This window comes from Lacerta agilis, chromosome 5 (assembly GCF_009819535.1).
Source record: "Lacerta agilis isolate rLacAgi1 chromosome 5, rLacAgi1.pri, whole genome shotgun sequence".
Taxonomy (NCBI): domain Eukaryota; kingdom Metazoa; phylum Chordata; class Lepidosauria; order Squamata; family Lacertidae; genus Lacerta; species Lacerta agilis.
The window spans coordinates 15,014,985-15,029,750 of NC_046316.1; the positions used below are offsets into that span (position 1 = coordinate 15,014,985).

At 42.4% G+C, this 14,766-nt stretch overlaps 1 protein-coding gene across 14 annotated transcripts in view; it reads right to left on the reverse strand.

Moving 5' to 3' along the window:
• The window catches only part of LOC117046593 (calcium-activated potassium channel subunit alpha-1), a 588,284-nt gene that overhangs the window by 345,139 nt on the left and 228,379 nt on the right, over positions 1–14,766 (reverse strand). For all 14 annotated transcript variants that reach the window (XM_033148697.1, XM_033148690.1, XM_033148689.1 and 11 more), the window contains exon 3: positions 3,382–3,443. In XM_033148697.1, the coding sequence (XP_033004588.1) occupies positions 3,382–3,443 (62 nt within the window). The remainder of the gene's footprint in view (positions 1–3,381; positions 3,444–14,766) is intronic.

A 14,766-nucleotide genomic window follows, 5' to 3' on the forward strand; every position in this document is an offset into this window, starting at 1 on the left:
CTCTGCTCTCCGCTCTGAGCAAGACCCGGGAACAGCAAATTTGGAACAGCTGAACCTCATGTTGTGCTTCTTTCCATTCAAATGCTTCAGATAACACAACAGAAAGTGACTAAAGATTTTAGGAAAATGTAATTAGATGCCAAAAAAGGAAAAAATGGAAACCAGGGGTGGGGGTGGGGGGGAAGTCTGAGGGATCTAAATAATCTAGGAGTGTAAAAACTGAAAATGATGAGAATGTATAAGAATACTATTTAAAAAGTGGACAAAATTTTTTTAAAAAAGAAAGTGACTAAAGATTAACATTGATCAAAAGAAAGTAGCTGTAGTTCACAATAGCTCTGACATAAAAAAATGAACAAGAGTCAGGAGAAAGGCAAGTACATTTTCCTACAGCAGTGCAATTTTATTTAGTCATAGGAGACTTCCCCTCCTGCCACACATAGGTGTGCTGCAGAATCAGCCAGACCCAAGTTAGCTAATGAGGTCCTGTGTTCAGCATGTTTCCATCCTTCTATCTTTCTCTCCTTCCCTTTGTCTCCTTCCCATGTGTGTCCATGAGATGAGAGTCTTTGGAATTGTCACTGGTGTGTGCCACTTCTGCATCTGCCCTTACTTAGAAAGGGGTATTTGGTATTTTTGGTCTTAGAATGCTGATTTATGGATTAAATCTGCATATTAGATGGTTGTGACATTCCAGTGTTATAAGGGAATTCCCTTATCCTGCCCACAGGGAATGGTATGGATATAATTTCACCACTATTCCATTCCAGTCACAATCCTGCTAATGCCTGATCTTTCATGGCACAGCTAAACCAGTGGTCATGCGCTATAGTGGTGGTGTGGGGGGGGGAACCCCTATAGCTAATTATATACCTTCAAGTTACTTTTTTGTTGTTGTTGTTAATGTTGACATGCCTTCTCTCTGAGGGGGGATGTGTTTCTTTTGCGTATGTTGTGGACATGTTCGCATGCTGTTTTCTTTTTTCCTGGCGCCACCCCCTACCCTTTGAACTCACTGACTTTTGCTTCATTTGTCCACACTCCTCATGAATCCTGTGGGCTGTGGTGACCAACATCATTCTGTTGCTGATGTCACTATACATCTGACATGATGACATAACAGACAAATATTCAAATCAGGTACGTTGCCACAGCCAATGTGGCAGCGAGGGCAGATGAAGCTGAGCACAGCAAGGAGGGAGAAGAAAGGAGGCCTCAAGCTACACAAGAGGGTGTTGATGTTTTAGCCCAACAACAGAGTTTTGCCTTTTGGGGGCACTCCCAAACAACCGATTTTCAGCTCACATCTGCACATTGTTACACCTTAAGCTTGTGGGTACCCCTGTGGAAGAATACTGTTCAAAACACACTGGAATAATTATAACAATAATAATGTACCCAGAGCCTTCCTTCCTTTCTCCAAGATTGGTGCCCTCCCAGTTTTCTCTCCTGATCAGAGTGTGGGAAATTAAGGAACAGGGAAATGGTGCAAAGAAGCAGCAGCCAGGGTGATATAAGATCACCAAACAAGATCAAGATGCCAAGTCTGAAAGGCAAGTATTTTGGGAGAGGGTAATTTGTTCAACTGCATTGAATGCGCTGCTTTCGAAGTGAAAACCAGATCACAAAATATTTGATACAATGCAAGGGCTACATAGAGGGGTGCTGTAATGCTCTGGGAGAACACACTACGAGGCATGATACTGTGGAGGTGCCATGCTTTTTGCACCTGATTCCACCTGCTTTTTGCCTTGCACAGCAGATTGCAGGTTATCAAACCACATCTGGAAATACATGTGTGTGTGTCTGTGCGCGTACATACACACACACACACACACACGGACATCCGCACATTATAGGGCAACTCACTGACAAATACATCCATATGAGAGACGTGTATGCAACGTTTGTTACATTTACACCTCAGGCGTGAACCTACAAAATAACGGGCATGCTCCAACCAAACTGAAGCAGTAATAAGTGCCACTGAGTTCAATGGAAGAACTAGCCACCTGCTTCAGTCTCTCCCATTGAAGTCAAAACACTTGGAGCTGCTTTGCTTTTGGTGGATTGTATGTGAAGCAAGCAAAACTAAGAGTAGTATTTGGTGCACATAATCATCTGGAACAGCCTTCCCCAACCAAGTACCCTCCAGATGTTTTGGACTCCAACTTCCATCATAGAATCGTAGAGTTGGAAGGGATCATCCTCAATCATAGGCTGTGCTAGCTGGGTTGATGCGACTTTTAGTTGAGAACATTTGGAGGACATCAAGTTTGGGAAGGCTGTTCTGGGCAAACACCATAGCCATGCTAGGTCATCTTGCAGGTGGGACTATAGATGTGATTATAAACTAGATCAAAGATAAATTATAATCATATAATTGTACATAAAGACACAGTGATCCTTTTGAGTTACTGTACTAAAGAAAGGCACTGTAATGAAACAGTGACACTTTCTGAAACACATTTACAGTATTATCCAACTTGATTGACATCAATGGGGATTGCTAACCATAAAATAAAATGTTATATTGTTTTTGGCATTCTGCATTCCACAATAGACTGGAAAAACAACAACATGGCAGAATTCATTCATTGACTTTTAGGGTTTATTAGCAATACCAGACTAGTTATTGCGGTATGTGGTTTGGCCTGACAATGCCAACACAGTATGTAGTTTGGCTTTGATAATGCCCACAGTGTGCCGCTGATACTGCAAATGGCTGTGTCCTTCCCACTCATGTCAGTTGAACTTGCCCTGTGTTGCGATGTCACAGTGTTCCACATTCCTGGCTCCTACTTGGCACCATTAATTGCCAATGGCAGTAAACTGTGGGACGTTATAACATCACAACATGATAGAAGTTCTACTAGGTAGTGCAGAGGAGGAGGGATTAGTTACAATGGTTGCTTTCTTGAGTTGTAGCCATGCATTTACCCAGAATGTCTAATTTGGTCCATGATACATACAATTATTTTAATTCTTACAAATCAAATTTTCCATGGGGTCCCCTCTCCTCCTGTCTTATGCCATGCTGTACTCGTCGTTGTTTTTAAGTGTGTGAACAGATATTTAACCTGCTGACTGTAAGAATAAAATGTGACTACATTACTCATATTCTGAAAACAGGAATTATTTCTCTCTCGCCCCACAGCAAAACATGAAAAATAAAAATATGGCAAAAATTACCCATTATCTTTGAAACTTAAGCCTGGGAGACTGTGCCAAGTGTTAGTGTGTGCCCCCCCCTTTTCTCTTATTGTATGCAGGTGATGAGTACAAAGCTTTGAGCTGAAGTAGATGAATGGAGCAATACAAAGTCTCATAATTGCTTTAGGGGAGGGCGGAAGGGAACAGGAAATGTATTAAAATACTCACTTTGACGAATCTATGAAGTATATTACAAGAGCACCAATACTAAGAGCGAAGACTAAGACAACCTGCAAAAGTGAAGAAGAAGAAAATGCAATCACTTTACGGGCTACAGCTGAGGCATTCATTATTCAAACAAGCAGGAATGAGAAAACAGTGCAAGAAATTTTATGGTTTCATTTTAATTGCCTTATGCTTTACCAGAAATATGAATAATGCTTGCAGCACTTGACAAAACTACCAGAGCTTGCCAAAGATATTTGTGAGCCTGAGGAAGAAAGTCCAGGTGGCATCCACTGGTGGTAATATAATAATAAACACGATAATGGACGATTTACTGTCCTTTAATGGTGTCCTAACATCTGCAACCTAAGGCAGTCTACCACACCCTAATATGAATCATCAACACATCCCCTATGTAGATGTTCATGTGCTCTGGGGTTTTGTTCTAGGCCGTATCCTCTCAGGAAGTGAAGCCTTTTGGTCCCTGGGGTATGGCGCTCTCAGAAATATGACCACAACTGCAGAACACACTTTTCACTAAGACCTGTCAAAGCACCTCACTGCTGTTTCATCCACCTTGGGAAAGCCTCTTTGTTGACAAGAGGACTTCTAAACATTTTGAGAGCGGATTCCCAACTAGGGCTTATATGCCATTTTGTGGCCTATTGGATTACGGGCAGAACACAACAGGGTCTGACAGGTTGTGGGCGGAACCTTGTGGGGTAAATAAGAAAAAACAATGTTATTTGTGGGTAATCGTCTAAATGACCAATCCACACTATTTCATCAAATACAGTAAAGACCTGAAGTATGTAGGATAGGTTTCACTCTGTTCACAAAACAGGCAGCTACAGATTGCTTTTTATGGTCCTTACTTCCTGGTGAGAGTAGTGGTCAGCCAAATTTTTTTGTTTTTTATTATGTTCACAATACTATAATGTCAAAGGCAATTATACAAATAAAGCTTCATACAAACAGTTTCTTTGTGTTTCACATTTATCCAGCACATTTACTATCATGGACAGATTTTACTACAGGCAAAACATAAGCATGATCACCTGTGGGTTTGAGACTCTGGCACCTGCTAAAAACATTCCTGTTCATACAAGCTTACCTAGATGCTTAGAACAGTGTTTTTCAACCACTGTTCCGCGGCACACTAGTGTGCCGCGAGATGTTGCCTGGTGTGCCGTGGGAAAAATTGAAAAATTCAAGAGAATTACTTTTTATATAGTCAATATAGGCACAGAGTTAATTTTTTTAACATTTTCTAATGGTGGTGTGCCTTGTGATTTTTTTCATGAAACAAGTGTGCCTTTGCCCAAAAAAGGTTGAAAAACACTGGCTTAGAAAGATGAGGTAATTTTAATCTGTTTTCATTTTTGGACTTTTGTATATTGTATTTTAATATTGTGTTGGAAGCTGCCTAGAGTGGCTGGGGAGGCCCAGCCAGATGGGCGGGGTATAAATAATAAATTATTATTATTATTAATTAATTAATTATGAGGTAGGGCTGTGGGTTTCCCCCCCTTGATTTTACTGTTTCATCTTTTTGTAAACTGCTTTGAGGACTTTTATAATCAAGCGGTGTATAAATTTCATTGAATAAATAATAAACTAAGAATTTTGAAAACATATGTGCATGTGTGTACACGCACGTACACACACACACACAAAATATACATTAATCAATATGCCACAGGCAGAGCTGCTAAATTATTTGCACAACTGAGTAAAAGACAAGTACAGGCTACTGGTCCATAATCTCTTGCTGGATGCAAGGAGGTTGTAGCTAAAGATTTAACTCCCCATTGTGTAGAAGTGGAATTTAAAAACTTTTTGTAGAGGAAGGAAGCAAAAATATTTGTGATTTGATGATAATGAGCTAAAAACTGCTTGGTAATAACAGAGCTATGATTATAGAATATTCAAAGGGGGGGACTAGAAAAGTCACAGGGGAAATGCTTTGTTTATATGCTCAACCAGTGGATTTAAAATCAATTATAAAAAGGAATATGATCTGTCTCTCTCACTAGCCTATATCCTTTGCCCAGTCACATACCCTCAGGTCAAAGCACCCAAAGGCCTGGAACATGAGTGTCCATCTTGCATATCTCTTGCCTTGCTGATATCAGTGGTGTAGAGATATAAGCATATGGAATTGCCAGTTTCACAAGCCAGAGCGTGTTTTGAATTTTACATGCCTCTCTTTGGAATGGGCACATAGCTCAGTGGGACAGCAAATGCTTAGCAGACCAATGACCCCAGTTTCTCCAGATAAAAAAAAAAGCTCAGGCAGGCAGACTTGGAAAAAAATATTCTTCTTTAAGACCATGAAGCAATGCTGCCAGTCAAAGCAGAGAGTGCTAGACAAACTTAATGGACTGTGGTTTAAGGCAGCTCCTTACAGTTTATATATCTCACAGACGTCAGAGCCAATTTGACAGCTGCGTACATCTCTGCCATTTGTCTCCTGCTAGCGTGCCGAGACTGAGAAGCACACATAGCTTTGCCTTAGACTGACAAAAATCAATACTTTATGCGCGGCCGGGGTGGGTTGGGTGGGGAATGGAAATCAAACCCAAAAGGAAATACTGTCCAGGGAAATTAAAAACCGCAAAGGCCTTGTGAATCTTTGCAACAAGGCCCCATTTTAATGCAAGATACCTGAAACAGTGTGAGGAGCAGCAAGTGAGTTTATAAAGGCTTAAAAAGAATCCTATCTGAAACAAATATTTCCACTCGACTCCCTAAATCAATTAGTTGGATTTATATAACTGCTTAGCCAAATCAACCACTTAGGAAAGTAACTCAGTCGGATGTGCATTTTCTATTTTGCTTAATTGACCTGAACAAATAAAATGCTTAAAATCAAAAGTTTTTGGCTTTTTTTTTTCTTTTTCTTTCCTTCCCTACAGAAATCTCTCAGAATTACAAATGAACCAGGAAAGGATTTAGGGGACCGAGCGCAAATAGGAAGAGGGGCTTCCAGCAGAGCAGTACGGTGGCACCTCGGGTTGCGAACTTAATTTGTTCCCGAGGTCCGTTCTTAACCCGAAACTGTTCTTAACCTGAGGCACGCTTTCGCTAATGGGATCTTCCGCTGCCGCCGGTGCGCGATTTCTGTTCTCATCCTGAGGTAAAGTTCTTAACCTGAGGTACTACTTCCAGGTTAGTGGAGTTTGTAACCCAAAGGATTTGTAACCCGAGGTGTTTGTAACCCAAGGTACCACTGTATCAGTTCTCTGATATCTGGTGGTCACCCTGAACCTATCAGAGAATGGAGAATTGAAAAGCCACACTCAGAACCCTTCAGGTCATTTTCCCTTTGGAGAAGTAGTAGTATACAATTTCTCAGTTATGCTTCCCTTCTTCAAAAAAAAGAAGAAAAAAAGTTTTAAAAATGTTGTCAACAAAACAGTCTGCATTAACAAAAGTGTTTAGGCACACAATCTGTGGAGGAGGCTGGCAGTTACATACCTTAAGCCCTGCTGTGGGGAACCTTTTTCAGCAGAACAATGGGTGTGCCTTTGTTTGAGAGGCTACATTCCCATCATGAAAACAGACACATATCTCTATCCCCCTTCGAGGCAAGCAAGAGAAATGACCATGGTTCAGGAACTTTAGAGGAGAGTGTGGTACGGGGACAATGAGGGGTGTATTGTGTGTGGCGGACATGGGCTGGTGAGAGTTCCAGCCACTGGATAGAAAGTTCCGGAAAGATGCATTTTACTTTTCGACCTCAGGTTTCCTCACCCCTGCCCTAAGCAAACAAACCCATCCTCCTTGGTCATACCAGGTCAACCAGGAGACCAGAAGTAGAGAAGGGATGTGTGCTTCTCAACTATACCTAGACCAGCCTGCTTCTCAGGATGCCCGGCCAACTCCTTCAGCTCTGTAGCCCCTGCCCTGCTCAGAATTGCTGTACACAGGCTCCAAAGCTTCATCAAACATGGTTAAGCAGCCCCAGGGGATTGTAGGGTGCTATCTGGGACCATCGACAAAATCAGCCATGCAATGAGGAAGAGACAGCAATGTTGTCACAAAACAGGAAAGGGTGTTAAGAAGTGTGTGCGGCATACTTGGTCAATACAGGGTGTGGGTGTGGTGGTTGGGATCTTATATTGTGGTAAATTCTGCCTCTGTCTTGGGCCAAGGAGGAACATAGGAAGCTGTCATATACTGAGCCAAAACACTGGTCCATCAGTTCAATATCTTCTACATCAGTGTTCATCAACCTTGAGTCCCAGAAGTTGTTGAATCACAACTCCCATCATTGTCAGCCAGCTTATCCCAGTGGTCAGGAATGACCAACAACATACAGAGACCCAAAGCTGAAGAACACTACAATATTTCAGACAGGGGTTTCTCCCAGTCCTACTGGAGATGCTAGGGACTGATCCTTGGCCTCATGTGTGTAAACCAGATGTTCTCCGTACCACTGAGCTATTGCCATTCATCTCATGATACCAGATGAATCTCAGAACTAGTAGGTTTAGGAAATTGCTGCTCCCCATGGATTTTTATTTTTTTAATATATTGAAATACTCATGCATGCCTCTTTCCTCCCATTCCTCTGATCTAGCCAGTTCCCATGGGTCTCATCCTGCAAAAGCTCTGTGGCTTCCACAATCTCCTGGATTGGCTATCAGCCACAAACATTTACAAAATGGCTGTTGCCATTCTGAATGCATTTTTTGGGCAGAGTTCCTTTCACGGGCATATGTGTTTCAGCATTGCAGCCTGCGTAGTTTCTGAATGCATTGTCAGAGGGCAGACTGACTGCAAGACAAGGCAGGGAATAATTAGCAGTTAACTCCCCAGAGAGATGGAGGGGGAAAACAAAGGAAAGAGAACCTCTGTTCTTCAAGCCATCATTCAGCTGTGTAATAACACTTTCTGAAGTGGGAATAACAGTTATTATATATGGTACACTGAAGCTCCATGAAGGCACAGTCCACAGAAAAGCTAACTAGGCCTTGCATTATTTTTTGTCTAACGAAAGAAAAACATTAGTTCTTTGGTGTACAACTTTTCTGCTCTGTGCACGTCAGCTGGGTAGAAATGATTTACAAAGATGCTTGTAAAATCCAAATCGCCAACAGATTCAGCCGTCTTCAAATCCAGATTTGTATCCTCATTAGAGCCCTTTCATTCTAATTTTATGCCCCCCATTTGAATAATGCTTTACTATTCATTTTGACAGAGCAGGCTGTTCTTGCAGAATCTGAAGCAGCCGTGCTATCTAAAAGGAAGAGGAAAGCCATTTCTCAGGTAGAAATAGTGTCCCTTTGTCGACTGTGGTGCATCGCAATGATTAATTGATACTTTGGCAGCCCAGGAGAGGCAGCTCACGGGCCTGCTCCTATATCGCTACGGTCACAAAGAAAGCATCTGCTGACATGGTCAAGGTGACCCTCTGTGGTTCAGGGTCAGAGAACCTGGCCAAACCACATTGGTGGAGGCTTTATAATCTACCTATAGTAAGATGGGAAGAGTGTGAGGTGCTAAGGCAGGGAGGGGGTGGGCAAAACTGTTGAGGAAGGCATTCCCTTGAGAAATAATCTGCATGGGGTGTCGCATGCCGGTGCAAAGCTGAGCTAGAGTTGATCACAGATGGAGCCAGGGGCAATTTTGTTCTGGATTAATTAATCCAGAATTAAAAAATGGTCCCGAAACTATCATCTCAGAAGTAAGCCCCATTGGGTTTAACACCTACTCTCAAAAAGAGCATTAAAAGAAAAGAAAAGAAATGCAAAATAGTGCAGCAGATCAGTGCAACTGCTCGTCTGGAAAGCAAATTAAAGCAATTTCTTCTTCATTTTAGTGTGCTATATACATAACCCAGAGAAGAAAGAAAAAGTCAAGGGCAAGGTAAAGAAGGAACACAAAGAATGGAACCCTGATAGGATGGATATTTACATGAAACTGCACAATACATGACAAACCTAGACAGCATCTTAAAAAGCAAAGACATCACGTTGCCGACAAAGGTCCGTATAGTTAAAGCTATGGTTTTCCCAGTAGTAATGTACGGAAGTGAGAGCTGGACCATAAAGAAGGCTGATCGCCGAAGAATTGATGCTTTTGAATTATGGTGCTGGAGGAGACTCTTGAGAGTCCCATGGACTGCAAGAAGATCAAACCTATCCATTCTCAAAGAAATCAGCCCTGAGTGCTCACTAGAAGGACAGATCCTGAAGTTGAGGCTCCAGTACTTTGGCCACCTCATGAGAAGAGAAGACTCCCTAGAAAAGACCCTGATGTTGGGAAAGATGGAGGGCACAAGGAGAAGGGGACGACAGAGGATGAGATGGTTGGACAGTGTTCTTGAAGCTACTAACATGAGTTTGGCCAAACTGCGAGAGGCAGTGAAGGATAGGCGTGCCTGGCGTGCTCTGGTCCATGGGGTCACGAAGAGTCGGACACGACTGAACGACTGAACAACAACAACAAGCACAATACATTTCTTGCCCACATAAGCAGGTTAGATGCTATGAATGTTTGGTCAAAACTAAATCCTATTGCATTCAATGGAATTTACTCTCAGGTTAAGTGGAGTAAGAACTTCAGCACAAGGCTTCCACTTTATGCACACTGACCTGGGAATAAACCTCATTGAATATTGCGGGATTGACTTCTGGTAAGTATGCCTTGCATAAGACAGTTGATGTAGAATTCCATGCACGCTTCCCTGGCCACGAGGCCACTCAACTCAATGGCCTTAGTTCCATGCAAAATTGAAAAATGGGATCATGCTGTACTTCTACCGCTATATGTTCAACTTTCTCTGCTAATCTGCAGAAAAATATGTCAAGGGCTGTGTACAAACAACATTTTATTATAGAATCCATTAAGACTGGGTACTTGTTGTTTCCCCCCCCCCTACATAGTCCACACACAATCTAGATCTGCTGCATATTTTTTGCCCCTGAAAAGCACTTCTTGAGAAACTGGTTTCACTCTGAAAATAAAAGCACATTGCAGATTTGAGTCTGCATTTCCCCTCAATATGTCCATTTTAAAACAGATGTAGGTGGTTCTGACAATGGTGGGTGGGTTATCTACCCCTGCCCATTGACTTGGGGGGGGTGGGTGGGGGAGAGATACCAATATTGCAATCACCACTTCCTCCTTCATTCACCTGAGGCATGTGCAGGGAAGAAAGGGCATGGAAAACCTAATCAAGAGGAGGGTTTTCAAACATTGATGAGCATGCATGAATCCGGATTGAGAAAAACTACATGTTTGTCCTACAATCAGGTTAGTATGTATGCAGCCCCAGCCTTCCATTTACTTTCTCATTTTTGAAGCATTCTAGTCAGTGGCTAATCCACAAGAAAGACACTCCCATCTGTTAGTTGGATTGTGTATTTGTATTTAATTAGGGAGGTTTTGTGTGAGAATGCCTAGCGAGCAGACCAACAGACATACAGAGAGCTCTGCCAATGCAAGTCGCAATTTAATTAGCAACAAAACAAATCTTTCTGGAATAGTTTGCTACTGCTATGAGTTTGTTTCTGCTGTAATGTTGAATTACCAATCCACTTGGTGTTTAAAAGCTTGTTACATGCCTCTTCAAGTGGCTGAGGAATGTATCTGCCCTACATAATTTATTTTAGTTGTACCAATGTAACCGACATCACTTCTCGCAGAGGATCCTGGGAATTGCAGTGTGGTAACATAAAACATTTCATTAGAGTCTTAACCCTGTTTTGGAGTGATACATGCTCTACAGCTGCATGTGAAGCTATGCCTGACCGAATCTCGCTTCAACGGTTTTTCTGAGTTATTTCGGCAAAGCGAGAGACTGAAATGCTACTCCAGTATTGTTCTTCTGCTGTCCAGTGGTTTGACAAGAGAAATCCCCCTCTCATCTTGAAGGCATCAATAGCCACAGCTTTCAACTATAGATCAGGAATGCAGTCTGAGGGATCCATTTTAACCTGATTTGTCCATGGGATTTGACTGTTCCAACCCAACTGTGTCATGCCCATATTCGATTGCCTCTCGCATCAACCACCTGCTTATGTCCAAGCCACTTGTGATACATCAATATTTGTTTATTTATCCGTTTTTAAAAGCCCAGCTAATTATACACAAAATTATATATCCAAACTCACATGTGAAAAATGTGTAATATGTGTGAGTCAAGCCCCATGCTGGACTAAATTTCTGCAGCATAATTTTATAAGTATTAACACTAAGTATTTTTACGCAGTTACATTAATTGTTGTAGGCATCTGTTTATGTGCAGGATACTTTTTAAAAATTGAGTTTATATGCAAATAATATTATATGTATCATGTGTATAATAATGCATATAATTTGGATTAATTGTTTGCTGTACTATTAGAGCCAGTGTGGTGTAGTGGTTAAGAGCGGTAGACTCGTAATCTGGGGAACCGGGTTCGTGTCTCCACTCCTCCACATGCAGCTGCTGGGTGACCTTGGGCTAGTCACACTTCTCTGAAGTCTCTCAGCCCCACTCACCTCATAGAGTGTTTGTTGTGGGGGAGGAAGGGAAAGGAGAATGTTAGCCGCTTTGAGACTCCTTCGGGTAGTGAAAAGCGGGATATCAAATCCAAACTCTTCTTCTTCTTCTCTTCTTAGCAAACCATTCAATGAAACCCCTTCACGGAAAAATCCATGCAGAGAAGCTCCATGTGGAGATTTTCAGAAAATTCCATCCATACCTCCAGTAGCCCCCACTTAGATTAAATAATCCAAACTCAGAAAGACAGTGGGAATCATAAAGTTCTTCTGCTTGAGTAGAATGAAGTGTAGTTGTTTCATAATGCAATAAGACCTAGCCTGCGTTTCATTTTCAACCAGAGTATAATTGCTGATAGTGAGTAGAGAAGCACATAGCCATATTATTCTTTCTAAGTATGTTGCTGCTAGAGCGAAAAAGATTCTACAGATTGTAATCTATTGTAACCATAACAATGGTCCAATGCTCTCATACGGCCCACAACTACTGGTGTGAAAGGAGGTCTAAGCGACCTATCCCCTGATAGCTGTGGGTGAAGAATATAAGAGCCTGGGCTGAAGATACTATCTAAGGGTGAAGATGTGAAGCAAATACTCTGCATCCACTTGGAGAAACATTACACATCTGATGCTACAATTAAACTCTTTCGTTCTTGTCACTCTGATCTCCTAGACTGGCCATCTAGCGGTCAGAACACTCCTCTGCAGTGTGTGTGTGTGTGTGTGTGTGTGTGTGAAAGAGAAAGAGAAAGAGAGGAGGAATATGTGCATTAATGTGTACGAGTTAAAGTACGTGTATGAAAGCTCTTCGGTTTTCTGAACTATATCCAATACGTGTCCTTACCGTTTTCCCCTATTAGATTCGCACAAACTGTTACTTCTTATGAGCTTTATGTGCAAACCATATGTTGCACTAATTTTGTTCGTTCTTCAACAGGTCTTTAATTGTGGTAAATTCTTAAGAGGAGTAGACTACAATATGCTAAATTTCTTTTCCAGGCACCCGATGAAGCACCCTCAGCACAGGACCGGATGAACATGCCCAACTCCACTGAAAGAATAAACTTGTGCAGATTTCCACACACGGGGGGCGGGGGGGGGGGGAGCTGTCCCCAACAAGCACAACAGCTAACATATTATAAATATATAAATAAATAAAGAGTCCAAGAACATTTTGCTAGCTTATTCACAGACACATGCATATGATAGTCACATGCCCAGATTGGTTTTCCTAAAAAAGCCTCTCCTCCTCAGCGAGGGGAGGGGTTGTGAATGGGAGCCGGCTCCAGCACCTGGGCGGGGGCGTTTCGCCCCCAGCCTTACCTGCCCCGCCGCCGCGCCGCGCCCCTAGCAGTCAGCCAATAGGGCTGGCTTGGGGGCGGGGTTTAGGCTGTACCTTAGCAGCCGCGGCAGCCCCCATCCACCATTCCGCTTCGTTCCTGCGCCGGATCACCCGCCCACCCTCCCTTAGGTTGTTTTTTGGTTAGGACATTGCTATGGACTTCGGTTGGTCGCTTTGTTTGTGCAAGGGGCCTGGTAGGAGTTTTTGTCCAATGTGGCAAATTGGCACGGCCTCATTGGTTTTTCGCCTACCTCATAGCAAACTGTCACAACTTTGTTAGATTGGTGGTTAGGCATTGGGTTTAGTGTGGTGTTGGAGGGCAAGGTTCGGGCCATCGCCTAACCCTCCTAAATTTTGGGTATTCCGTAAAGGAATCCGGAGGTCGTGGATCCTGTCCAATGCCCTGTTGGTGGCTAGGGGCCATGGCACGACCTTCGGTGACTTCAGGGGGTGGAGCTTCCAGTTGTATCTTGCATCAACAGGCTCCGCCTCCTGGGCGGTTAACCCTTGAGTGACTCCACGCTCTGCGGGGGAAGTCAACTATAGTCTGTTCAACCCAATGCCTAAGCCAATACCACTCACATGCTGTAACCAATAAAGTTGTGGCCTTTTAACCTCCATTTAACCTAAAATCTATGTGTCGTTTTGTTTTATTCCTGACATGCGGGAGTAGGGTCCTCGAATCACAAGAAACCATTTCCTGATGAAAATATTTACCCTAATTAACTAGGTAAGTGGTTTTTACATGCCCATATTAAGCACTTGCGAAACTCAACCAGAGGTTCATGGAAATATACTGGCTTAAGATATATACATTGCTTCTAGAGAAAAATGTTCCGACCCCCTGCAACAAATTTTCAAGCTATCTGAAATTATTACTTACAGGACACCCCCTGCACCCTGCTGCTTTTGAAAATGGCAAATAATCAAGATCAGAAATTTAAGTTTGAATCTGTACTCCTTGTACAAACATCATCTGTAGACATGGATAGAGTAGCTTCTTTGCAATCACTCAAACAAGCAAAATAATTTTCACAACAAATATATTCACGAAACAAAGTTATAAATAACACTGTTGTGGCGTCAGCTTCAAAACTCAGGCTCAAACGTGATTCTATGCATGTTTAGGCTGATATTCAATGCACATATCTGGAAATAAATGCAGCAGGCCGTGCTTAACACATTTAGCTCAGCTGGAAGAGCACAAGACTCTTGATCTCAGGGTCGTGGGTTCAAGCCCCACATTGGGCAAAAGATTCCTGCATTGTGGGGGGGGGGTACCCTTGTGGATGAGGTTGAAAATATACTGGCTGCAATGAAACCAATGCAAGACAAAGGAGGTAAGCATGTGGAATTTACTCAGAATTACTATTTTATTTTCAGAGAAAATTCTTGATTTCGATTCTTTGTAGAGACCTTACTAAAAGTGGATTATTTTATCCACGCTCCAACAACCACCCTCTCCATTCAAATTATTGTCATTTGTTAGCTAAGTGATATGTGAAGGGCATGGCATTTTGCAGGGGTGAGGGGAGAAAGCTGGGAAAATCTAG